Source organism: Perca flavescens, chromosome 8, assembly GCF_004354835.1.
Source record: "Perca flavescens isolate YP-PL-M2 chromosome 8, PFLA_1.0, whole genome shotgun sequence".
NCBI lineage: Eukaryota > Metazoa > Chordata > Actinopteri > Perciformes > Percidae > Perca > Perca flavescens.
In genome coordinates, this window is record NC_041338.1 from 31,428,692 (window position 1) to 31,455,804 (window position 27,113).

General features: G+C 40.5%; 1 protein-coding gene across 1 annotated transcript in view; it reads right to left on the reverse strand.

Annotated features, from left to right (window-relative positions):
- Nucleotides 1-251: 251 nt before the first annotated feature.
- Nucleotides 252-27,113, reverse strand: part of LOC114560790 (alpha-1,3-mannosyl-glycoprotein 4-beta-N-acetylglucosaminyltransferase C) — a 98,488-nt gene continuing 71,626 nt past the window's right edge. The window contains 4 exon segments of the mRNA XM_028586426.1: nt 252-5,127; nt 5,129-5,538; nt 6,760-6,907; nt 7,548-7,699. Of these exon segments, the coding sequence (XP_028442227.1) occupies nt 4,381-5,127; nt 5,129-5,538; nt 6,760-6,907; nt 7,548-7,699 (1,457 nt within the window). The 3' untranslated portion in view covers nt 252-4,380.

Consider the following 27,113-nt stretch of genomic DNA (forward strand, 5'->3'; position numbering starts at 1 on the left):
TAAAATGTACGCTGTATTTTTTACTTTTATTCATTAACGTTTTTAACAGTGAAATAAGACATATTCAGTCAAAGACAGAGGGACAACATTTTTGATTCAGGGTCATGTAAATAGCACTTTGTTTTCCTCAAGGCATTCAAACCAATACTCAAGCCCTGACGCTGCAGACACATATTCAATATTTTGTGCTCTCTTGCACGCTGCTCTCTGTGTCTCAGCAGACAATGCACCACAAAGTTGGCATTCATTCGTTTAATCTGATTTCATTTTAAATACAATATATACAATACAACATTTGAAATGATACGTGTAAAAATATATATGTCATCTTACAATACAGTACCATTTAGAGAACAATGGAAAGTAAAACAGACACAGAAACAACATCTTAACACACTCGCTCCACCTAACAATGTACAGCACATGTGAACTCTGAACCTGTTGTAAGGTAGTATCGGTAGGCTTCTACGTACAAACCCAGTACATTTTAATTAGCAGAAGCTGAACATTAATTCATAGATCCTGACGTATAAAAGGAGTTGTTTTATCCACTGAAAAATCATTTTGTTCATGCACTTTGTACATGCTCCACTGGAAGACAGCTCACATTCAAATAACTCAGGATCCACACATCATATTGAAGCTTGAAGCTTTGGGGATCAGACCCTCACAGCCAATATAACTAAACAAACTTAGACAGTTACCTGCCTGCAAGTTTGTCCCAAACGCCTGCCCTTTTTGTCACAGAGATCTGCCGATGTAGTTAGTGTTTAGTTCTAGACAAATGGACAGCGAAGATGGCCATTTATTAGCTGTAAGTACTCAACGAGAGGAAAGATTATCCTTTAGTATTAAGTGAAATATATCCTGAAGCAGTGTTGTAGTCGAGTTACCAACTGTCGAGTCCGAGTCAAGTCTCGGGTCCCCAGTGTTCGAGTCCGAGTCCAAGTCCGAGTCACCAAAGAAGCGGCCGAGTCGAGTCACCATTACTTGAGTTTGACTCCGAGTCGAGTCACGAGTCCAGAGAATAGCGACTCGAGTCAGAGTCAAGTCCAAAACCAAGACTCGAGTCCGAGTCTGAGTCCGAGTCCAGGACTTGAGTACTCCGTCACTGCCTATTACACATAAAAGTAGTCAGAAACTTCATCCAACTTCCGAATCATATTTCATGAATGCTTAAGTGCGATTACATAAATCCTTGAGTCCAAGTCCAATTCATCAGTGCGCCGGTCCAAGTCAAGTCACAAGTCCAGAGCATAGCGACTTGAGTTGGACTTGAGTCCAAGTCCCGGATTTGAGTACTCAATCACTGGCCTAAAGTATAACTGATCCTGTGCACACTGTTCACTCAAGGCCCTAGTATGGATTGACGTTTCCAAACAGGCTGCCAATAGCAAAGAATGCTGTGCGCAGCAGTTTGCTGACATCCAGTTGAGGAATTTATGCAGCTTTTGTTGTTATCCCCAAGATGTAAATCTGTCCATAAACCTGCATCGTGCAGCTAGTTTTAGCTGGCATCTTATTTCAAATAGAGATCAGACAGCAATTTCTCCTCCAAATATATCAGCTTCACAACACATTTGCTCTACTAGGGCATGAGGCGTATCAAAGCCATCCATTACACTTGTAAAACAGCTAACTGCCCTGCGGTGACATCATGTGTTTATAGCTCATAAGCAGGTAATACTAAGCTGAACTGGCACCATGGTGTGCGTCATAAAGAATACCACGCGCGCAAGCACAATGTAAATTGTGTTTCCGAGCATCATCCATTCAAACAAGATCCCCCTCCAAGGAGCTGATCCATGCAGGTCACAGAATTATTCACCAAAATGAATAGCGACTTTTCAAGGGAAATGCTGAAGAAAAACAATAAGCTATATTGTGTTGGTGGGCATTCTAATTTCATTTCAGATGGCACATGGGGGATTTGTTGAGGAAAGATTTCGAGGTGGCGGTACAAGCCAATCTACGAAAGGTCTCGATCTGTGACACTGAACAAGACCTTGAGGGAAAACACTGAACAGCTGGCTATTGCAACAGCGGAACAAAGCTTTGCAAAACCGTCGCGGCATGCTTAATGACGATCTGCTTTCACCTCATGTTCCTAAAGAACGTCAGTGTTATGTAAACATTTACCTCTTTATTGCATTGTTGAGTGATGCCTTTTCAATGTAGAAACTAATCTGTCACTGAACATTGCTCACCGTCGGCTGCTAATTACATGAACGTGGAAAATGACAGGGTTATTTTCGAAGCGCGGCTCTGAATTGCTTCGAGCATCACGGAGATGATCAGTTAACATGTGCAGCATTAATTCTTGCAAATGTTTGCTGTTTAAGAACATGAAGCAAGGTGGGGAATTTGAAAAGGATCTTCAAAGGAAAGCCAAGCAAGTTTCCCCAAAGCAGCAGCAGACTGCATGAAGCGAGAGCAAAGATCACAGAGAGGCAAACTATGTAGGAGCAGAAACATTGGAGTTGTGAGAGTGCAACATTGGGAAAAGAGCGAATTGAGATCCTATAGCTTCGGGGGAGATGTTGTTTTGCTGGTGTAGAGAGTGAGGCAAACACAGACCAATTTACTGGGGGAAAATTGTGCTATGGTGGGAAAAAAAAGAGACCTAAGAGCAGACCTGGCCTATTCTTCACTGTGCAATCTAATCTCAGCTCTTGGAGAAGATGGGTGAAAACAAACATTGTTCTCCTGTCAGCAGCCCTGACGGAACATACAGCGCCAGTAAAAGAGCTCAGCCCACTCCCAAGCTCGCCTCAAACACAATGAGGAAGATGATTGAATTAGGGAAAGACTGTTTGAAGCTGAAAAAGTTAGCTGTGACATGATGAATATTCAAGGCAACAATGACCTCTGATACTTGTTCTGGTGGGTTTTCAAGCTGGAAAATAATTAAGGGCCAAATGGGGACATTGTCAGAGAGAAATCCCAGGGCTACACTTGCAGGCTTGATATCAGTCATGAAAAATGACTGCAGAAGACACAATAACTTTAATTGGACGGTATTTTCAAGGAGAACCTGTTTCTTAAAAGTATTTAGTTACTCTTCCTAATAACTATCCTTTACCCCACTTATAGACAATTAGTGGTTCATAATACAGGGGTCTAATTGTATTAAATCAGTAGTATTCTGTTCCGTAAGTGATATTTTTCTCATTTCTCCTGAAGCACCTTTCTGAAGAGCCTTCCATAACATTCATGAATAATGCATCGCCCACGAATGACTTACAGATATGTTGTCAAGGTGCTGTGTAGGGCTGAGCGATATGGTTGAAATGAATAATGTGATATTGATACGGATGTACTATGATTTGAAATGATGAAATTGGTGTTCATTGCAATGAGACATGTTTCACTAATATTCTTTAGACCAGACAAAACGCTTTAAAGCCTAACTCCATTTTGCTTAAAACCATTAAAGGATAAGGCTGGTGTGATTCTATATATTTGTCATGTCAACAAATCCCATGAAAAGACAAAACAGCCAAAAATGTCCATCTCTCAGAAGTTTCTGACTATCTGTTTTCAGCTGCAGATTAATACACATTTGGTGCTCAGTGATTCTCAATTGGGGGTACTAATACCCCTAGGGGTTCTTTGGAGTACTATATAATTATAGTATAATAATGATGATTTAGTGATGGATTCTAAACCTTTGAATTGTAGGCTAGCATTTAAGTGTTTTTCAGCTACTATGTTGTTGTTTAGCCTAAACAGGCGCAGCACTGTACCTCTTTATATTAGCTTTTTCTGCCTAAAATGTTTTGCCCTGTTTAAGGTTAGGGTTATTCAGTACCACTGATTTAGAGTACAGTAGCATGATGGTATATGATGGGTTAACTAATTAACATCTCACCCAATAAAATGGTATGTTTCACTGATTTTAGACAACAATGGAGGTATATGGCATAACAATATATATCAGACTTTGGCTACATGGCACTACTTGTTAGTGCGATCAATTTATTGTTGCTGTTGGTCTTTTCACAGGATTTGTACAGAAGAATGTCATAATATCGCTTAAAGTTGGTAAAACACAACCCTGAATTATCGCCCAGCCCTATGTTAAGGACAGCTATCAAAATCTAAAAGAAAGCAAGAAAGACAGAAAACAAACGTTCATGAATACTCTGAGGTCAGCTGAAGAGTCCATACAAATGACTTGGAAGATGCTCCACTAAGGTTACAACTTGCAGGTATAAAAACTATAGATTGGTTTGGCAATCAAAATTATTATAAATAAATACATACAAAATGAAAAAAAAATACTGGAAATACATACATTAGTAAATAATAATAATAATAATAATAATAATAATAAAAACCTTTGCCTCTATGACATACTAAGAGTCTTTGTTATAGTCCTTATTGGCTGGGGGGTTGTGTAGTCCATAAACTAATACTTCTAATAATGAGCCATTCTTTCTGACTGGCTGTCACCACAATGCGAACACACTCAATGTCGAAGGCAATTTTGTGGTCTACGTCTTGAACCTCAATGTTGCCATTTTTAAACTCCCCTAATGTAATATAAGAGGAACACTGTTTCCCTTTTTTAGTCCCAACTAGTTTCTCTCCAACTTCCAGAGCTCCGTGATGAAGAATGTCATTCTGACGGTCGTCAGAACCAGTAGCAATCTTAATCTTACTAATTTTGGTAGATTTATTAAAGACTATGACAAAGAAGTCTCCTGTGGATGGAGGCTTCCCCCAGAAATATTCATCAACAGTGCTGTAAGCCTTGGTGGCGTCATAGTTTTCAAAAACGTTGATGTTTGTGAAGAGGCTGGCAGGAGGGTTGTCAGGGATGTCTATGGAGTCTTCCTCGAAGTCGTCGTCCTTCAGCTTGTTCTCTGCTCCTTTGTAAGAGGAGTAGTAGCCCATGTGCTGGAACAGCGAGGGCTTGAAGCGGATCACGTCCTTCTGGGCCAGCAGACCCCTGAAGTGGATGAGGAGCCAGTCGCAGGGCATTTCCTGGTAGAACATGAGGAGGAAATGAGCCAGACGGGGCAGGTCTCTGGAGTGGTACAGCTTCCCGATGTAGCCCAGCTTGGAGAACTCCAGCATCACCCAGTAGGAACCTTCTCTGGAGGTGATCACCTTCTTCAGCGCCCGTCAGGAAGTTCCTGGAGCAGCGCACGTCGTCCTCTAACATCATGTAGAAGTGAGAGAGGTTTGTGCAGAAGTTGAGGAGGAAAGCGTAGTCCACGTTCTGCTTAGAGCGGAAACGGACCCGGTCCTCCGGGTCGTTGTAGTTCCTTTTTAGCCCGTCCAGAGACGGATAGTACTCCTCTGGTGCCTGGATCACCAGAAGGCGTCCGGCTATGATGTGGTGGGCAAACTTCCTGGTGATTTCCTGCACCAGGTTCTCACACCAGACCAGGTCAAAGTCTGCCAGGTGGACCACAACCACAATCTCTTTGAGTTCCTCGTAACTGGACTGATCAAAGATGGATTTGATCGTCTCTAGTAGGTAGTTTCCTCTTTTTCGTTTGACTGATGAAAGCCCAATGGTGAGATACTCTGTGAACAAAAATGAGCATTTCATATTATCATGATGACCAATTTGAAGTATATTGTATCGACACGCAATGACGAGTTGGAGAAGATTAATTATTTCAAACTCAAGACCGACAAGTTAACCGTTTAACCGTTAACCGACAACAAGAGTTTTGACCGATTAATACTCAGTTAACAGTTAACAGCGCTGCCTGGAAGGCGCCGTTGGGAGGCACTGGTTATGGTTAGGGTTAGGGTTAAGGTTAGGGTTAGGTGCCTTCAGGTCTCCTTCCAGGCTGCGACCGCTGCCTGGAAAGAGACGTTGGAGGCAAAAAACACCATTGAGCGTTAAAAACAATATTAATAAAAAACAGAAATATTAATTTTTTTTGCATTGTAAAAGAAAAATAGGCTATACAGTTTATTTCTAAACTGCTAGTTAACTTGCTTGTGCAAACTTTGCACTAGGAGGTTGGGTTTTTTGCTAAGTTGGTGGCTCTCGTGCTGGACGGCGCTCACAGCGGAGACGTGACATGCCACTATATCCATGAAGAATGGCGGGGTAAACCGGCCGTCCTATATACAGAGTCACCTGGCAGACACACAGCTGACCACCTACAGGGGGATGCCGTGGAGACGGGATCGTCCAGCTGCGGACTTGTGTTGGTTGCATGAGCAAGCGGTTCCAGGAAATTGGCGGCATGTGTCCGCGGCAATGCACGCAACACTGTGGATGCGAGACTGTTACAAGTCTGCAGCCCTCCGCAGACGTGGAAAATATGTCTGAGTGCCCTGGATGGGTGAACTGGGACTCAGTTGCCTGCTTGTCTGTTAGCGGTTAATTATTGGTTATAAAGAGTTGGCTATCTGTCAGAAAAAAAAAAAATCTAAATTTGCATCTTTAATTTAAACGTTTGCTGTAATTTAAGCATGTTTGTTCTTGATCTTGGGAATAGTAGTTTGACAAAATAATCTCAAAATAGAGCTTATTCTAGGTAAAATATCAAAAACTAAATCATGGTACTCTTGAGAGGAGGAGTGTGTAGTGTTTAATTTTGAGGTAAAAAATGTCTCTGTGGAGCAGTTGCATTTTATTGCTGTGCTTTAAATCAGCACGTCACAGATTTTTAAGTTTTAGTTCTTATTCTCAGCTCATGTTCACAACTACTGTATGACTTATTGTATCTCCCCGAGCTCATGAAGACAGCCAATGCAAATTTCTCTTCAAACAAACACTAAACTTACTCTTGCGGTTCAGTGGGGTTCCAGCGAGATAACGATAAGTGACATTAATGCTTCCTGAGAAGTTACTCAGGTCTCTGAAGGTGTGAACGTATCGCTCAGAACTTGAAGGGTGGACGGATGTTTCCCTTAGCTGTCTCTTATCCCCTTCCTGGAACACAACATGAAAAACACAAACATTACTTCACATTATGAACAATAGAGAAAGTTGTCATGACTACTGCAGAAAAGGGACAGGAAAGTCATCCTAAAAATTTCAATTTCTAATTCAGCTGAGGGTTAAAACCAGCCATTTGTTTTCTTAAACTTGTCTCTAACATACTGTACAAACTTGAGACAATATGTGTTTTGATGTGGCGGAGCTAACCCTAGACGTTTGGAGACAAAAGGAATCTTAAATCTTAAAACCCCTTCAAGCAGTTTGCAAAGCCAAGCAAATGGACTTTAGAAGAGGACCAGAGAGCTGAAAATGTGAACTACCTCTTAATAATTTAAATAACAAACACAGATAATGTACTGTGATCACCAAGTTTTGATGGCATCATGAATAAGAAATAAATCGTCTGGATTTCAACTTGAGTCCATGTTATGAAAATTTAAACATGTTTCCTTTAAAACCAAGCAACTATAAAAAGGGACAACATGGGCGGAGTGAAGACATTGGGTTTCAAAAGCATTTTTGTCTAATTTGTTGCTCAGACATTAGAAAGGAATACACATTTGTAGTACTTTATCTAAAATCTTTATTTGGTAAATGCTTGCTAAGACATACACAACACAAATGTACTAACCAGCACGTAGCCATCTTCAATGTAGAGGTTCAGGAACAGGAGGAAGGTGATGAGGAAGCCGAGGAAGGGAATAGTGGAGCGTTTCCGCAGACACCTCATCTTGTCCAGGGATTTCCACACCAGCCTCATGCTGTATAAGCTCTCACTGGGATCTGCATGAGAAGAACATGAGAAACGACACGTTAGACCAGATTGCTTTGAATGTCGTCAGCCCGAGACGCTGCATGCTAATAATTTGCCTTTTTATCAAGCATCAACAGATTGTGGGGGAATTAATTCTTGGGACCATACGGCCATGTAGGACGTGATTATCTTCCAGTAGCATCACAATTATTCTTTAACAGACTACTAATGATGTGTGATAGAGTGGTGTTTTTTTTCCTTTTAGAGGAAAGATGTTAACCAAATCTTGGCAAATGACTTGAGAGAAAAACTCAAGTCACCGCAGGACATCAAGGATATGAACATGCCAAACAATGGATTACTGATGCAAATAAAACGTTTCTTCACTAATAACAATGAAAATATACACCATTTGGACGCATCCGCATCCCCCACCCTACTGGTATTTGTAGCTTGTGCAGTGATGAATGATGGTGCAGTAGTCCACGGCCAGCATATCAATATAATCTTTACACTACGATGGTCAAAAAGAGTTGCTTCTGTGTGCTCTTATAAGCTAGCTTACTCCTATTTGATTTAAAAATGTGACTTTTTCTGTCACGGGCCACCATTATCAAGGGAAAAGCCAATTGATGTTCCATTTTAGTTCACTTTATTTCAGATTTGTGTTCCGTAGAAGAAAAACAAACAAAGATGAGAAGAAAAAGCGACAAAATGGAGTATACGATGGATGGTTACTTTCACTAATTTACTCATTTATCAATTATATTATGATTTATCAATCAATCATTTATTTTACAAAATAAAAACATTTGGAGAAAATGCCCCAGATGTGACATTTGATTAATGAAATTTTTCTTCTGACCAACAGTCCATTGCTCAAAAGTATTTAACTTACAGTTAAATAGCCAAAAACAAGCTTCTCATTTCAGAAGATGGAATCAGTTTGGCATTGCTTGATAAAGGACTTACATTTTAACTGTAACTTACACTTACTTCAAAAAGCTTATGATTTCACATTTTCGAGAGTTATAAAAATGTTTAGGTACAATTGGTACATTTTCTTTTGCTCCCATTCCCCTGTAGGTAATGTATATGCGGGAACAAAAGCATTGCTGGCTGTCAAAGGCCAAGCACATGAATTATACCCCTTAAGTAGAGGTGGATAATATCCAAATTGTTGTCTGGACGATATGCAAAATTGGGATATTGAATATTTCATAATTTGTACAATCCGACCCCCCAAACATGAAAAGAGCTGAAGGAAGTTAAAGAGAAAACAAATAACGCACACTATAACCTTCTAAACAATTATATGTAGCGATTTTAATACTGTAGTGTTTTTTTTTGACTGTATTTTTTTTACAAAATCACGATTGTCCCGCACAAGAGTAATCTGCTACTAGTTCTTACCTTGCGCGTTATGACGTTCACTCATGTCAACAAAGATGGCGGCGCGCGATTGTGCAGCGGCTCTCCTGTCGGTGTATATTTATACAAGTACGTACAGCTGAGCCACACTGAACTAATCAATACAGGACCACGATACAACACAGCCGTTGCGAGAGCCTTCCAGGCGGCTCATAACATCCCGGAAGACATAGCCTGACCGAGCCCTCCAGGTTGTTGTCGGCGCTAGCACGCCGAGCTAGCTATCTACCGGCAGAATGAGAAAATAACTCCGGCACGACCAGAGGTGGAGGACTGCATTTTTGTGCACAATGAATGGAGTACCAACTGCAGGATTGTTGCCCAGGACGGCTCACCTGACCTGGAGCCCTGTCGGTAATATACTGACCATTTTATTTACTACGAAAACAGCACACTGCCGTCTACATAGCCCCCGAAGCTAACGTTAGCACAAGTTTGGTTCACTGCTATAGTGAACAAACTGCAGCGCGATCATCTTGATACGGGATACAGGGGACTTTAACAAGGCGTCCTTAAAGTCTGTTCCCCTCCAGCTTTCTCCCAGCATGTAGATTGTGTTACTAGAGGGAAGAACACACTGGCCATGTATACTCTAACATCAAAAAAGCACACAGAACTGTACCTCTCCCTCACCTGGGCCAGTCAGATCACATCCAACTCCTGATCCCAGCATAAATCCCGGTCAGAAGGACTATCAGAACCTAGTCTGACCCGGCCCTGTCCCAGCTCCAGGACTGCTTCCAATAAGGACATGGTTGTGTGCAATATGTTACAGAACAGAGCCCTTTGTTTATTGTTATGATTTCATCTTGCTTGTTTGAACCATTGAAATAGCCTCCGAACAGGGCTTCTTTTAACTTCTAGAAGGATTTCAAAAATATCGTCTGAATATCGATATCGAGATATTGAAAAAAAATATTGAGATATTCATTTTTGTCAATATCTCCCACCCATACCCTTAAGTTGTTAATAAATGATCTGTGGGGTGTTCCCTATCCAACACAGATGAAACAAAGCAATCACAAAGTATATCAGATGTCGACAGCTAAACCTACATATATCAGCAGTCTTCAGTAGCCATGAAAGCTATAACATGTACAGATTTCGTTTAGAACAGAATATGTTTTAGGTTCAGTCACCACAGGATGGGCAACTCGTCATAGCAACTGCACAACTGCGACCGACTGAGGGAGAAACAGCCAATAAACGGCGGCAGCAAAAGTAACAACCTACAGATGTAACAATGGCGTTGGTCTTTTCTCTGCCAGCAATTAGGCATCAGCATGCGCTTTTGTTCCATTGCTGCAAAACCCCAGAGATGCCTAATAGAATACAAACTAGCTCTAAGCTCAGTTCAATGACCACACACACATCAATCACTCGCACCAGGAGCCAGCCCCACCTGGGATACGGCTAGTCAATACCTCTTTGTGCACACTTGAAAACTGAATTTAACATTTCCATCCAATGTGGCCTGTTCTGTGCAATGTTCTAAGCAGTGTGAAATAATGCGGCCGGCAATAATGCTTTCACAGTATAACAACCCAAATGAGCATCACTTCCTACAGAAAATGTTCATATCTGCTTTAGTTGTGAAGTAGTTAATAGCTGCAAAAATTCAAAGAAATAGTATCTAAGGCATGTGTCTTTTTGTGATGTCGTTGTCAAATGTTGAATGCATATTTTACATAACGTCTAATTACATTTCAAATGTGTTTAAATGTTTGTTTAAATTCAAAACGTTTTAATGTTGGCAGCCCTGAATTTCAACACTTTAATTAAATCAAGAAAGGATTCAGTACGAAGTGGTTGAATTAGACTTCTCTTTTTCAAAAGATTCTCCGAAGATTTGTGTATAACTAGCCAAAAAAAGGAGGAAAACAAATCATATGGAGCACAATATTCCAAACATGAATTGGCTGGCATTCAGTGTTGGAAGTATTGCCAGTCTTACCCTTATGTCTTATTGGCTAACTTCATTTTACCCTCAGCCTAACAAGAACTCATCTTCTGATTTAACAGTTTAACAGATTGAGGAATGAACTCTTCATCTTCTTTTAGATGGCAATAGCGGATATTCTCCAAATAAACATGAGAACCTGATGTAATGCTACCAGCTAGCATTTGCATTTGTCTATTCAAGTGTTTCACACAAAATAATCACATTTTTAACAATATAATTTAGTTTAGTTTTAGTTTATTTGTTTATTTGAGCAGTTTGAAGCAAATTGAACACAGTGGCCAAACAGTGGAATTGCAACTTCTGGACTGTCATGTGATGCCCCCGGCCCGAAAAGACTTTTCCCATAGACTTACATGGGGAAAAAAGAGGTCTGTAAATCAGTGGATGCATTTTTTCTAGCATCACAAACCCTGCGAAATGACTCATTTCACTATCAGAACATGATTTATTCGGCCCGATAACATTTGGAAAGTCTAGAAGAACTGCATGAGTATATAATTTTATCCCAAGTTAAGTTGGAGGAGCGCTAAACTGTAGGAGGTGGCTTTGCCGGTTTTATGTCTTTGCGCCTGCGTTATAGGGCCCATAGTGCGGAAGCATTGCTGATCAACAGGGTATTTTTTCCCATATGAAGTCTTTATGCGCCAACTCATACATCCATGATCCGTATGCAGGCAGAATGTCAGGATTGCCCTAAATACCACGTACAGGCTAAAGCAGAATATGTGTCATTGACTACTTTTACATGCACATAATATTCCGGTTTTTACCATTATTCCAAAAAAGATGATATTCCGACTAACATGTCTAATAAAAGTGAATATTCCAGTCATATTCCTGTTGACATGTAGCCGTGCAAAATAGGATTTTATCTAAGTTTTACACTGGTGGCGGACTTGTTCGAAGTTTCGACGGTGTTTGGTGTTTTAAGCCCCCAACATTGTCTTCCAGCAATGGTTAAGGTTAGGTTTGGGTTAAGGTTAGGGTTAGGTGCCTTGAAGTTGATGGTCACAGCGCTGCCTTGAAGTCGACATTGGGGGCTTAAAACACCACTGAGCTTGTTCGACCGTGTGAACATAGCCTCCCTATTTCAATCCTTCAACCAACGTCGACGTTGCGATGTCCAAAAACCTGTTCATCAAAGTCTTTTATAATGTTTAAGAGTAGCTGTGTTTTCTCCTCCCTTTCTTTTGGGCATGCATCTCTAGCGCAGCCTTGTTGGCTGGTTGGTTTGTGTACAACAACCACAGCAACGCCGAAAGCTGATCGCAAGAGGCTGTGAACTGGTCCTAAACTGAGTTAAAACATGCATGCACAACATACATGTCCAAAGAATGCCTCTAAAACACGAATAATACCGGCATATCCCACATGTCTTAATCCGAAAATGCTAAATTCGAAATATTGTCATATTCGGTGGAATACTGGTGTTCATGTAAACTTGCTTATTGTCTCCATTATGTGTGTGCCATGTGTCCAGTAAATTGCAGGGTTTTGCTGGAGAAAGCTGAGTGTAGCATAATAATGAGAAGAATCATTAGAGCCACTTTAGAGGAATCTCAGCTGATGACTACCAGTACGAGAGTCCTCCTGACACCACGGCTCAGGTAAATCTTGCCTGCCTCATCTTCTTTGGTGAGAACTCAGCAGCAGCTCTTTCCTTTTGCACGAACATAAGCTATGTTGAGTCTCCTGACCTACTAGAAAACTAAATGGTATTCTGTGCGTGATCCAGCGGGAGAGCTACAATTAAACAACTTCTCTGCTTCGTGTTGGAGGGGAGTTAATCTCTCAGATTGGAGTTTTGGGTGTCTATCCAGATGATACAAGACAAAGTGAAGCGCCTCTCTTGTTTCAATAATTCAGTATGGGCTCGGAGCAGGAAGAGGATGAGATGCTCATCCTGCCAAAGGCACAGCTGGGAAACATGCTCGCTTCTCGTACCCCAGATTTAACTGTGACTGAGATGCACGGCAGAACACCTAAAACATCATCATCCCTATCTCCAGTGTACTGTTTATTCTTGGAACATGCTAGGATATGGAATAGGTATATATATGGACATATGGATGACTCCCTGGAGCATCCATTAACAAGAGGGAGGGAGGTATGTACGTGTTGTTGTATGCATTCTTGTGGCATGAATCCAGTGTGGAACTGCAGCAGTGAAATGCACTAAGTGTGTTTTAATGGGTGTGTCATCCTGGCAGTCACACACTCCCTCAGATGTCTCCAGCACCATTTCAGGACACAGCACACTTCCAGCAGGCTAGGGCTGTTAAATATCCATTATGCACTGTGTGTGTGTGTGTGTGTGTGTGTGAACTGGACCAAATAAACCACAACACTGCCACTCTGCTCGCTTATACCCAGCAAAGCGCTGTGCACTTAACTCGTATCAGCTGTCCGTCCCAAACTCCTTTTGAAAACGGTTCTCAATAAGAGGTTAAATCCTGTTAGATTGACATGAATGGAGATTGGTGGCAACAAAACTGTGACAAAAGCAGAGTGTGCCAGCCGTAAGGGACCTCACAAATTCAATTACATTTTCATTCTTGTGGCTAAATTTTCGATTTGATCAAGATTTCTCAAACCTTGCATTTTTTTTATTCAATAATCTCTGCATGTTGTTGTCTGTTTTAATACCATTTTGGATGTAACACATACAGTCAAACCCAGCTAGGAGCCAGAATTCATTCTGATTATTGCTACAATTGCTCCTGAAAGAGATAAGGTAGAAAATACGCCCAGAAAGCGGCCCCCCACCCCCACACACCAAATCCTCTAAGGAAACTATCACCTGGTTGTATCACACCATGACTTGTCCCTTAAGGCTTGGAAATGTTCACAGCTGGACATCTTCTACCCATCAATCCTTGACGTCACTGCAAGCTAAAGATTTTTGCTGTTGTTGCTGTGCAGATAGAGGAGTACACACGGCAATGAAAACGAGAAACAATGGAACTGGAAAATGATGCGAAGACCTCTGTATTGACTAGTATCATGATGAAGATGAAAAAACAATGTATGTTCCCAATGTTTTCACAAAGTGCTTTGTACAATTAGGAGCACTGAATTCTTGGAAATCATGTAACACCATCAGCCAAAATATTTAGCTCATTTAGCTGCATGATCTGGCTGATGGCGTTACAGCCAGATCATGCAGCTAAATGAGTGTCATATTTTAATTGCTGCAATTAATGATTATTTATATATATATATATTTTTTTTTTTTGTGTAATCATTAAATCTTAAATTGTCAGAAAATAGCGAAGAATATGCATCACAAGATCCCAAGTGGTGTCTTCAAACCACTTGTTTTGCCTGACCAATAGTCTAAAACCAAAATAAATATATTTAATTTACCATAGTGAAAACTCAGCAAAATCCCACGTATGATGAATAAATAATTAATGAATCATGTAGTCATTTCAACACTAGATACAGTACAGCATATCTGATAAAGTAGGACCTAGTTTTTATCACAATATTCCTTTTTTTGTGTTCCAGGCAAAAAGTAAAAGTACCTTGGCAAGCTATCTATGGATTCACCCTCAATGTCCTCCATGCTTCTCTGGCAGCCCATATGAGATGACTGATCCAGGAATTGTCTTCCTTTCCCCTGCTACAACTCTTCCCTCTAATGGTGAAATCTGACAGAGGCAGACTTCAAATGGAAAACAAGGAGCTCCCCAGTGAGGAGAAGGCAATTATGGTCTGGCCTGATGTGCAATCTAATGCCAAGAATTCTATATCACACCAAAAAATATAAAAAAAACAAAAACAAACAAAAGACTTTCCATTCCGTCTCCATTCGTAATGGTTTGCTTGTTGCCGTGTGGAAGAAATCCTCCTGCATGCCAACGATACCACTATCTGTTTTCGGGTGCTGTGACAGCTGAGTGAAGAGCAGAGTAAATGGGAAAAAAGGTCAGGATTGGGCACAGCAGCACTAACATGCCACGAACATGAGTCAAGTTCCACAGTAATTTCACATCCGATTTTCCCAAGGTTGCTTTAAAGTTACTTCCAAATAAAATAAAACCACAATGTCAAGATGCCTTTGAGAACACGTGGCTTGGCTGAGGAGTAACACCTGCAAACCTGAATGTGAAAAAAATCTGAATAGATTGCTTTTTCAAAAAAACATTTGCGCACGGCATAATGCATTCATTCCTTTGAATGCCGGCAAGGAACTGAGAGAGGCAGAATATTAATGAAGATACGATTTGAAAATAAAATGTTCTCCTCCGGGAGTCTCAGGTACACACAACATTGAGTCCCTCCATGTGTTATTCAGAAATCAAAATAACCTCTTAACAAACACTTTTCTTGCTTGCTTGAATCAACTCTCAACTTTCAATGTAGGCCACGCCGTTTTTTTTAAATGTGAAGCTGCGTTTCCGTAATGGGAAAACCTAGATGGAAAACTCATTGTGAATAGAAAAATATTTCTCCCTCATTTCATCTTGTTATCTGTTTTACATTATTTCCCCTGGGTATCCTGCACCTTGCAGATATACAGCTCTGCACAAATAATCAATTAAGCCTGCAGATTTGCGGGGATTCAGCAGTTGCTTTGTGTCAGGCCTTTAGCCACTTTCAATGGATTTTCTTTCTAGATAAAAAAGCCTAGAGTAACAAAGGCTTTTGTTGATAACAAAATTGTGGCACAGGGCAGAATAATGAATCCCTTTATTATGAAATGGCTGTTTCATTAATAATTCAAATTGGTCAAACAGTTTACCAATTACTACATTCTTACAGCCTGCCAGACAAAGGAATCTGTCATCTACAAAGACTTAGCAACCCTTGTCAGACACCCGTGCCCCTTATAGAAACACGGAAATTATCTTCATTATCGCGATGCAGTGGGGAATAGTCAGTGAGGTGTGGTAAATTAAAGCCTGAAAGCTTGTGTTACTTGCAGGTCCACCATGTAATTCCTGTAAACCACGTGCCACAACAGCCAATCATGTTTGAAGTGGATGACCTGTCATCTCCACAAAAGGTAATCTTCCAGAGGGAGTCATCATGACTTTCGAGGCAACAACACAAACTCTTATTTTCCCTTTGTTTCTTGCTTTGCGTCTGCAAGCTGTCAAGTGGTTTTCTGATCATAAAACTGTCCCAGGCCCGGTGTGCTTTACCGATCCCATCTGCATCAAACTTCGCAAACAAACGACAGCAGCAGCAGCAGCAGCAGCAGCAGCAGCGCCGCTTTCCCCTATCGCCTCCCTGTTCTGGGGCTGTCACTGCTGTAGGCAGTCTGAGCTCATTCATTCTAATGGGAGGAAGAGGAGGAGGAGCAGGTGGAGGATGAGGAGGTGGAGGTTTTGTGGAGGTGGCAGTAGAAGGGAGTGTGTGTGTGTATGTGCTGAATGTGATGCATACCCCACGGACACAGTGTCACCCCCCACCACCACCACCCACCACCGCTACCGTGGCCCTCTGGGGAGAAGCAAGCAGTCCAGTGACAATGGCACTTCCAGCTGTTCTCCCATAAGGTATCAGTGTGAAAGACAAGCCTTGGAGCATAACAAACCCCAAATGGTCTCTGATACAAGAATATTTCTAAGCACTGCCAAACAGCCCTTTTCTATTCCGGACGGGCCCGGTGTCCTTGCCCTTCTAAGCTCATACAGTGCCTTGTTCTTGTTCCAGGATGTGTTGGAGACATCAACAAAGCTTTTCCAATTCATCAGCATCAAGGCTTGTTGTTTTTCTTCCAGTGGCACAGGTGGCGCAAGCTGGAGTACATTCTCATGAAATACTGAGTATGTGCCACCCGTTGATGCTACCTTCAGAGCAATCAAGCATCAAAACGCAAATGGCTGTGGCCCTTTCACTGCTGCAGTACAATCGCCCAGATCATCCAGCCTGGTCCAGAATGTTATTAAAAAAAAAAAAAACTTCATCACAGAGAGGAAAAGGTCTTGTATCATTTATGGCTGTAAATGGACTCATGCCATGTCCGGACAGCCAATCCTTAACGCCATCAGTGATATGAAAGGAAGACTGCATTTATTATGAAAGACAAACTGAGTGCAATCAAAGAACTTAAAGTGTTGATGATGTGGCAACATACACAGTACTTTCTTCATCACGGAGACCTGCTGAGAGGCTATCGGACTCTCTGCAGTGATGGGAAGAGTCACTGACTCGATGTGAAAGAGATTGAAGATGTGGTTGCTTCAGAAGCTTTCAGTGTTGTCTGGATGTTTATGTTCAAGGTTGGAGGAAAATATCACAGCCTTTCGCCATTCTAGTTGCGGTGAGCATAATGAGGGAGGCGTGAGAAATGATTCATATGTGGCCGAGCCTCTCCGCGGCCCTTCTAAGCAGTTAGCACTTTGACCCAGATTAGCACTCTGCCAAGGGTGCACTTGGGAGGGATGGCAGTGGAGGACTGTGAATGCTGTCCTGCTTATTTCCACAAGAAAACACATTCGACATATGTACGCCCCCTGTCCACATGCAGACACATGGATATGCTCTGTCTCCATTTCTTCCCCATCCCTTGTGTGAGGTTGTGAAGATGCGGCCGTGATATAAATTATTACCTACATCTGAGACACAAGATGATTAGTGTTTGCATATTGTGAAGTACTCTCCAGGGCAAAGATATTCAATTAGTTCTTTGTTATATCATCATTTGGCTAATAGACTGCGTGTCTCACCAACTTCAAACTCCCTGGATGCCCTCTGTGCCTGACGTCATGTGTCATATGCTGCTGCTCCCCTGAGGCCATTTACTACATTAAAAGCACAGACCCACTTGAATTAGCAGACAACAGCATGTCATCATGTCTACTCCATTAAAAAAACTGGACAGCGGCTATGGGCATGAGAGAGGATGGGAAAAATGGGAGGTAAAAGGCAGTTGAAGAAAAGGCTGGAGAAAAAAACCCTCTACTTCTCCTCTCTCGCTGTCTCCATTTGTAAGACAGGTAAAAGGAAGAGGAGACTTGGCTTTGCCTTAAAAGCATTTAAAGAGCCAAGGTCACCTCCTGGTCAAATCTGTGAAATGAGAAAATGGCTAAAGGGGCAAGAGGCCGGTGGCAGATAACATGAGAATGCACTATCTCCTCGCAACACATTTAGTGCAGGGGAAGACGGGGCACTGGCAGGCTTTTCAAAAGGCTCCGTGTTGAAATGAGGACTGGAGACACAATAAGATGGCCCAGTTTCACCCAGTATGACAGCGCATACATTGAAGTGCTCTTAGGGAATGAGCTTTTTGGTCAAGCAGAACGTAGACAGCCAAAGAGCTGAATGTGAGCTCACACAACACACAAGTACTCAGGTAAATTTAAAGGTGCAGCCTCCATTTCAGTCAAGAAGCATTAGCATCATTAGGAAAATGCATCCTGAAACTGAATTGAAATTGTGCTAATCCAATTATTAGTAATATCAATATCTGAAAAACCTTGACGACCATCTCCGTTAGTTAGAAATCAAAGTAGTGGGTGCCCAGTTGGTAGGGCGGGCGCCCATGTATAGAGGTTTACTCCTCAACGCAGCGGGCCTGGGTTCGACTCCGACCTGTGGCCCTTTGCTGCATGTCATTCCCCCACTCTTTCATGTTCTTGCCACCGTGGGATCATAGACTTTTTCAAATTATATATTCCACCTTAAATTGCTTTTATGTAAATTATGAACCTGAATATGCTATGACCCAATGTGCCCATAACCTATGAGCCTTAATCACAGGAGTAGTATCTCCTGGATTCCTGCTGTGATTTGTTATAACTCCAGATGGACGCCTGTGTTTTAATAATGTGACTCAGCCATGTCCATGGCCAGAAATCATCTAATATTGGTCCAATCTCATGTCACAGTAGTTTGAGTCGGATACACTTAGATTCATTAGTTTTTATGGACTTTTTTAAATTCCTCTACTGGGAGACTAATGGATGCTGGAAATATTAATTATTTGGTAGTCAATCTAACTTAACCCACTGTGTGTTAACTTCCAAACGCCAAAGCTAGTGACAAAAGCTAGTGGTGACCTGTTGAAAATAGTTTTCTCAGGATGTGGTGGTGACCAAAACCAAGCAAAAATGAGATTGAATACTGGAATTCCATGTCTGCTGGATGTGTAAGTTTGCAGCTTATTGCTAAAAAGCTAGCCACATGAACTCTTTAGAACAAGAGCATGTCTGTTAACTTGTTTAGGACTTCCTCCAGTGCCCAAAAGTGGATGAATGCCACTTTAAATTACAATAAGATCCCTAGTTACTAGCAGTTTCCTCATTATTCACTCTTTATGGAACAACGGCAGGATTAGTTTGTTGATGATGATCATTATCTCGCAACTCTCTTTGATCTTCTGAAATTCAACTTTAAACTAAAAGAAACTTCTTCGAAGGTTTTAACGTAACTCTTGGACAATGTATCAAAATCACCAAACAGATACTTAATACAGAAACAAAATTAGTTTGAATACTTACATCATGCTTGAATGAAAAAGGTAGTCCAGATTAAAAATGATATACATATACACACTCAGCTGTTCTGAGATAATAGTAACATCATTGTATGGATTATGGAGGTAAACATTCGTGAGAAAGCAAAAGAAACCAGGCTGCATTACTGACTTTAAACCTTCCAATGAATCACAGTAGTGTTTAAAAGTTAAATCAAGAAATCCGTAGTCTTTTAAAGTTTTATACTTCAAAAGCAACCTTCACAATACTAGAAACCACACATTCTTCTTCCTTCCAAACGCAGGAAAATGAGCAACAAGCAGAAATTGAGATGTACAGAATGATACCTCAGAGGAGAAGCCCATGTTTCCTGCTGGCCTCACAGCCTTGAATAGCGGAGTTCTTCCGGAGGCGGCTCTTTGCTCAGACATTGACTACCTATCCCAGTGCTAGACTGATGGGAGAATATCCTATATCCCTGCATCCTCGGATGTCTCCCAAGTCTCCAGCATGAATATTTGATGAGAGATGTGTGATACGGCCAATCACTAAAAGGCGTTTATCTCCAATACCCCTGACAGGGCAGCGCTTGCTGAGCTTCTCCTTTGGTAATCAAAAACAAATGTTTCATGGATCAGATGGCCCCTTCCAAAGAAGTGTTGATACTACTGTAATGTATTTATGGAAGATTAGCTCAGCTACATGCTGAAAATGCATTAGGATTCAAAATCTGATAAAAACATGAGACACATTCTTAAATCTTATCTTTTACATTTATATTTTCCACTACAACCATCAACAAAATGATAAACTGCAGCCTATTTATTTTTTGTACAACTCGCCTGCATGTGTTTGTTGTGTCTGGCCTCCCATGAGTCTCCAAGAGCACATGGTCTGTATTAATTAGCTATTCTGGGACTTAAGCCCGTACTTATTCAACCTTAACGACCCTGTTTGTGCCACAGCAACATTACAGCGTTCAGCAATTTCCTGCGGTCATTGCACAGACCTTGAGTTTTCCATCATCAGCCTATTATTTTATAACCTTGGTTATGCAAAACACCGTGGCATTTGTGATGACAGAAATGAGCTCCGAGGTCCTCGTAAAAATGCTATTCCAATTTTGCACCCTTTTAATGATACTGCAATTGAGCAATTCTTTTACTGTAGTTTAACTATCAAAGTTCCTCTTCCTATCTCCAACTAATTGGAGAAGTATCAGAACTGTGGATAATCTTGAATCCCTGCTCCCAAACACAGTCACTTTTACTGTTAACAATCAACAACTTTATCAACCACCTGCAGATGTATTATAGTCATTATGTGCTATGAGGCAAGAAAAGTCTTTAATTTCACCTTTAAAATCCATCTCATCCTGTTAAGCTGCCCACTTATGGAGGATATATTTATTCATAATTCAAATTGAAAGTCCAAAGAGAAAACGAAGCAAGATCAAATAAAAAATATAATTTTTACTACGCTACTAGGAAAAATCATGCCATAATTGATTGAATTTAAAATGAAAAAGGAAACTGAAAAAGCAAAGTTGAAATGTAAAATGATCATTTGAAAATGTAAAGTGCAATGTAAAAAGTCAAATTTAAAATGCAAAGCTTAAATATAAATGCTTAAACTGAAATCTTTTGATTGAAAATCGCAATGGAAATAAGAAAAGAGAAACATCAAACATGAAACTCAAAATGTGAAATGGAAAAGCTTAAATGGAAATACTTAAATTCTCAAATAGAAAAAAAATATATATATATTTTAGCCTTTGCACTTTATAATTTTCAATTTTATCTTTTGAATTTTACGTTTGACATTTAAAGATTAACTTTTTCCATTTGGATTTAACATTTGGATTTTCCATTTGGATGTGACAGATGTCAAAAGCGTATGTACAGTAAATGAGGAGTTGTGGCTCAAAGGCTGATGGGAGGGTCTGAAACAAAAGGGGTGCAGAGGCACATTATGGACAGCAGTTGTTGGTAACTGTTGTTGTATAATCCCAATATTACACTTGAGGTGGCCTACACTTCAGTGATGTGCCTTTCGGACCTCAAAATTAAACCCTCTCATGTAATATGGCTTAAACAAACGTCAACGTTAAATGCTGATGCGGTTTTTAATGTTTTATGATTTCAGAAAGGAGGAGGTTAACCAATATTTTATATTAATCCTATTTTTTGTAGTCAAATTTTATATCCATAAATGCATGAGACAGGAGCCTTGTCTCCAGGCTGCAGCCATACACTCTTGCAGGAAGGTGGGGCTTGACAAAGGTGATAAAGCCTCTTGTTTCACATTAGATGATAGAAACTGATGATGTAGGTTAAACACAAACGACATTCCATGCAACAACAGTGAAGTTTTCATGTTGTTATTGTAATTGGGCCCGTGTACTTTTTCGTTCATTTGATTTCTGATTTTGAAATGATATCCAAATTTGAAAAATGGGTTCAAACGTCAGACTGGAGCTTCTTAAGTCCGACAACATCGGAGAAAATGTGCAATTGGCCATACATTTTTGTAATACGGCCCATATTCAAACTCTACACGTTGATTTTTGGCATAAAAAAAGTCTCAGAAGTGAATTTAGTGGTGAAATAGCAGACGAAAATTGTAAAAAGTTTCCAGTTGTTGGCTGCTGCTACTATGGCAAACTCCCAATCTCTTCTAGGATCTCTGCACCCCTTTCATTTCAGACCCTCCCACCAGCCTTTGGGCCACACCTCCTCATTTACATACACTTTTGACATCTGTCACATCCAAATGGAAAAGCCAAATGTTAAATCAAAATGGAAAAGGTGAATCTTAAAATGTCAAAGGGCAATTGCCAAATGTAAAATTCAAAAGATAAAATTTCAAATTAAAAATTGAAAATTATAAAGTGCAAAGGCTAAAATAAAATTATAATTTTTAAAAGTATTTTCACTTAATTTTTTCCATTTCACATTTTGAGTTTCATATTTGATGTTTCTCTTTTCTTATTTCCATTGCGATTTTCAATCAAAAGAGTTTAAAGATTTAAGTTTAAGCATTTATATTTAAGCTTTGCATTTTAAATTTGACTTTTTGCATTGCACTTTACATTTTCAAATGATCATTTTACATTTCAACTTTGCTTTTTCAGTTTCCTTTTTCTTTTTTAATTTCAATTATGGCATGATTTTTCCTAGTAGCATAGTAAAATATTTTTTTTTTTAATTTGATCTCGCTTCGTTTTCTCTTTGGACTTTCAATTTGAATTATGAATAAATATATCCTCCATACCCAATAGCCAACAGTAAAGCGGCCTACACATGATCTGCGGTAAAACCGTTGTACGCTGGCCATTCCATTGTTTTCCTATGGGGAGTGCGTTGCTGCTTAACTAGGCACAGAGCTAGCCTTGGCATCGCCACCGCTCGGAATTGCTGCCTTCAACTTTGACCTTGTTGCCGATGACCCCTTTAAGGCGCAACCAATTCCAAAACGTTCCTGCGCTGCGCTTTGCCACAGATAATATGTAGGCGGCTTAAAGGACAGTGGTTGCACTGGGCCGTAACCAGGTGCCCTATGTGATACAAAATGACGCTGATTGGTTGAATTATTAGGTAATTACACAAAGGCTTTTAGTCAGTGTCTATATAATTTTTTTCTTTTTTTTGTCTCTTGTGTTTGAAACTGTGGTGGCAGTTTATTGCTGTAATCAGATGGAACTAAATGAGGCACCGAACCAACTGTAACACAATTACACTTTAATTAACGAGTGTTTTACTGTTCAGTGACATTTATGCCCAGCTAAAGACTGAGAATGTGTCCACAAAGATGACATTAGCTAATTTCCCAGGTCTGAGTTTTTCTTTTTGTCCTCCAGAAAATCAATTAGAATCAGTTTGAGGGCAAACCTGTCCTAAAGGAAAGCAAGTAATATATTTTATAGTATTACATATGTGTAATGACTGTTACATGCTAGCATGTCAACATGTTAAACAGTCCACTTTACAGTTAAATGTAAAAATGATTCTTTTTGTGAAAAAAACACTACTGTTTTTTCTACGAATGGTCCATTAACCCTGCAGAGGTTAATGAAAGGATCTGTCTGTGTGTTACAGCTCACTGATATTGTGCCTCTTGTTTTTGGATGTGTAGCCAAAGGGACTATTTCTTTTGAATAGCGGTTGTCTGCAATTACTCTTGAGGTGGATCTTTTGCTGTCAGTTTGAGATGCTGACAAAGGATGCCCTTTGCCTTTGAAGTACTTCATCTTGCCTCAGGTAAAATAGTCCACAACTTGGCAAAAAGGAATACTTTTTGTTTGGTTCCCAGCCTCGGGCAGGCTTTCAACCAAATGGGCTCCTCTGATGTTGAAATATACACATTACACATACAAAATAGTACGTCAAAAGAAAAAGGAAAAAGAATCCTCCCTATTCGTTTCATGAAAGTGCAACTAGACCACTTTATCAAGAGAGTATACTGCACACTTCCTCCACCTTTTGAAATAGCAAATCAGAATCCAGTAAAAGCTTGTCTGTGTGCATTATTAATGCCTCTAGAGTTAAAGAGGTAGCCAAGAGGATGCCTTGCATCCAAATCTTCACCTGGCAGCATGGACAATTACAACACACATCCTATTCATTGTTTTGAGTCTGAACATGTTTGAATGTGTACTATTTACATGTTTTTGTTCATAAATAGTATAAAAAGGTCAGACCTAATACTAATTATTCTTAAGGGCTTAAAAACATTAACTACAATATCTTCACTGAAGGTGAGAGTCAGGTTTTCAGCAGGTCTCCAAATGTATTCTGCAGACAGCCGTTGTCTCTCACCTCCTATGTTTATTATTCAGCGTAAGTCGGCACACCAGCCCGGCACCACCTTTGGCTCATTTCCGAACAATTTTCAAGCTTCCTGTAAAATGAATATGCATTGCCTTTGCAGTGAATCCATTTGCAAGACAGAATGATAATGAAGAGAAAGTGCTTTCAAAAAAACCCAATTAATCTCATGTAAAACGGCTGCTCAATGCTTTTAATGAGATGCCATTTTAATAAGCGGGTATGTTGTACAACAAAGCCATTTGGTAAACATTATTGTTTATTTGTTTGATGACATGCAGGCAATGGAACGGATTGGATTTTGGGCAAAATAAAAACACATGTCAATGTTGGATGTAAAGAAAATGCGCATTTTAACCTGCTATGCTGTACACAGAGGTTATTACTACACATGCAGAAGTGTGCATTCATGTGTATTTTGTTTTCAGGAGTTTATAATAAAGCCACATTACCCTTAAACAGCTCCTTAGAAAATAATGAGCACTGAGCAATCACAAGTGTATATAATGAATATTACAATAACTCAAGAAAATCAAGTTTGCAGCTCTAAAATTGACATAAATTTAGATGGAAAATATTTATGGGAACCTCATAAACAGACGCTCAGTGCAGGCACAACCTAATTTCTTTTTTATTGCACCATGAAATACACATTGTAGAGGCTGCTGCTTGGACATGTTGAGAAGAGAAACAGAATGTGGTCGGGCTAGGCCAGGCTGTGTCAAAGCTCAGTGACAAGTGTTGAGGGACGGATCAAATTTGAGGGGTAATCTGTAGCTTGTAAACAATGCATGCTTTACTGAAGAAAACAAATGAACTTGTTATTGACTCAAAGCCTGCCGACTGGATCTCTGCCTGGTTGAAAGTCTTTACTAATTCATCAAGGTGGAGAGGGCCAGCTACTTTCTACAAACCCTGGGTCCTCTCACTGCTGTCGGACAAGAGGGGCGGACCCGATTAAAGATGCATAGTGACCAGTGAGTTACACTTAAAGATCCTCAAGCTTTGCAGTGCCCTCGTCAAATATTCACAACCTCTACTGTGTGTGGCGCATTGAGTTAATGTACTTTTTTCAACCCATGTGTATGTGCACCTGTGTTCTCATCTGCCATGCAGAAAGAAAAGGGAGGATGGGTGGCGGGTTTAAGAGGCCATAGGGGTTGTCTTCACATTATGTTGAAGATTGCCACAAAAAAAGGAAAAAGTGAGGCAGAGACCTCATCCTGCGTTCCTGAGTGGTTGGGTGCCCCATGTTGTGCTGTCTGACCTATGCTCTGTACAGATTGCTTGGTATTCAGGTAGACACTCGCAGAATGAGAGGTAATAAGAGTGTACTGGGCAAACTGTGCATTGAAATGAAAAGATGGAGACCAAAAGGGCTTCTGAGTATTCACAAGCAATATGACCATCCAAATCAGGGGGAGGGGGGGGGGGGATGTCTTTGGGTTGGTCTAAAGGTTAGCAAAATTGATTTGCGGTCACATGGAATCGCAGACCAGCTGGTAACACTCTCCTGTTTCTGCTGTGCTGTCTTTAACACCCAGCAGGCGCGACAGTGGGAGATTGCGTTTATACTGGGTACAAGTGTCACTGTGTCCAACTGACGTGTGGAGCACTGTCAATTATCATTTATATTTCGCATCTCGATGTATAGCAAGCTATCATAAAGCAAGCTTGAGTTGAACGTTAGAGGGATCTGTTTGGATCAATCAGAGTCACGAATCTGCCAAGATTTTACTTCAAACTAAGCTTATCCGACTCTAACTAGCTTTATCATGACCTATTTTTTTATATTCAGGCTGCATCTCTCCTTGTTCTTATACAAGGTTAATCTTTAATTGTGTGTTGTCCCTGTTTAAAAAGTAGCAGCTCTGCCTTTAATACATATTTGTATATTTATATTAACACAGTAAACATGAGCCATGGCTCATATGGGGAATATATATATATATATATATATATATATATGTGTGTGTGTGTGTGTGTGTGTGTGTGTGTGTTTTGTACTAAAGGCATCTATTCAATTCATTTCCATTCTGCCACTGACTGTCAAAGAAATGGTGAATTACTCTTGGTCCTTTGCCATCATTGTGATCTATTTATATTTGGTTTTAAGAGAGTCAAGGCGTTCAAGTCCAGCTAATAAGCCATCAAAGAGAGTCTAAAAATATCCAGTAAGCGTCTTCTCTCCGCTCCATTCATGGCTCAAAAGGAAATATGACAAATGGCAGTCAAATCTCACTGTTACAGCTTTAAGTAGCTTCTACAGTGACACTGTGCATCAACCTACAGTCGTATGACTGTACTCACTTCCACCATCTCCTGACTCTGCGACCACTTTGCTCTCTATGGCCGTCAGAAGAAAACCAGTCTGTTGTCTTTAGTGGCCTAACTTCGCTGGACTTGACTGTCCATTAGAAGATTTTGGTACAATGTGCAGTGATGCTAAATGTGTGAGGCGTGTCATTGAGCGCCCTTTCACATTTTCTCCCCCTGCAGTGGCGTCGCGGCGCTCATTTTCTCACCTTGTTTTATTCTCGGCTCAGATTGGAGATGCATGGGCATTGTGTTCAGGAAGAGTGACAATGGACGCTGAGCCATGGCCTTCTCGGTCTCTCGTTTGTGTCTCACTGGCTGTGAAATACACCCCAAATTAGGGATATGATAGGCAGCACAGTTCAGTTTGTGATGGATGTTCATGGAGGGCTCCTGTACATTTTAAATGAGATTTATAACAACCCAGCAAAAAGATGCAAACAAATTAAGTTTGCACACAATATCAAGAGCATAAGGA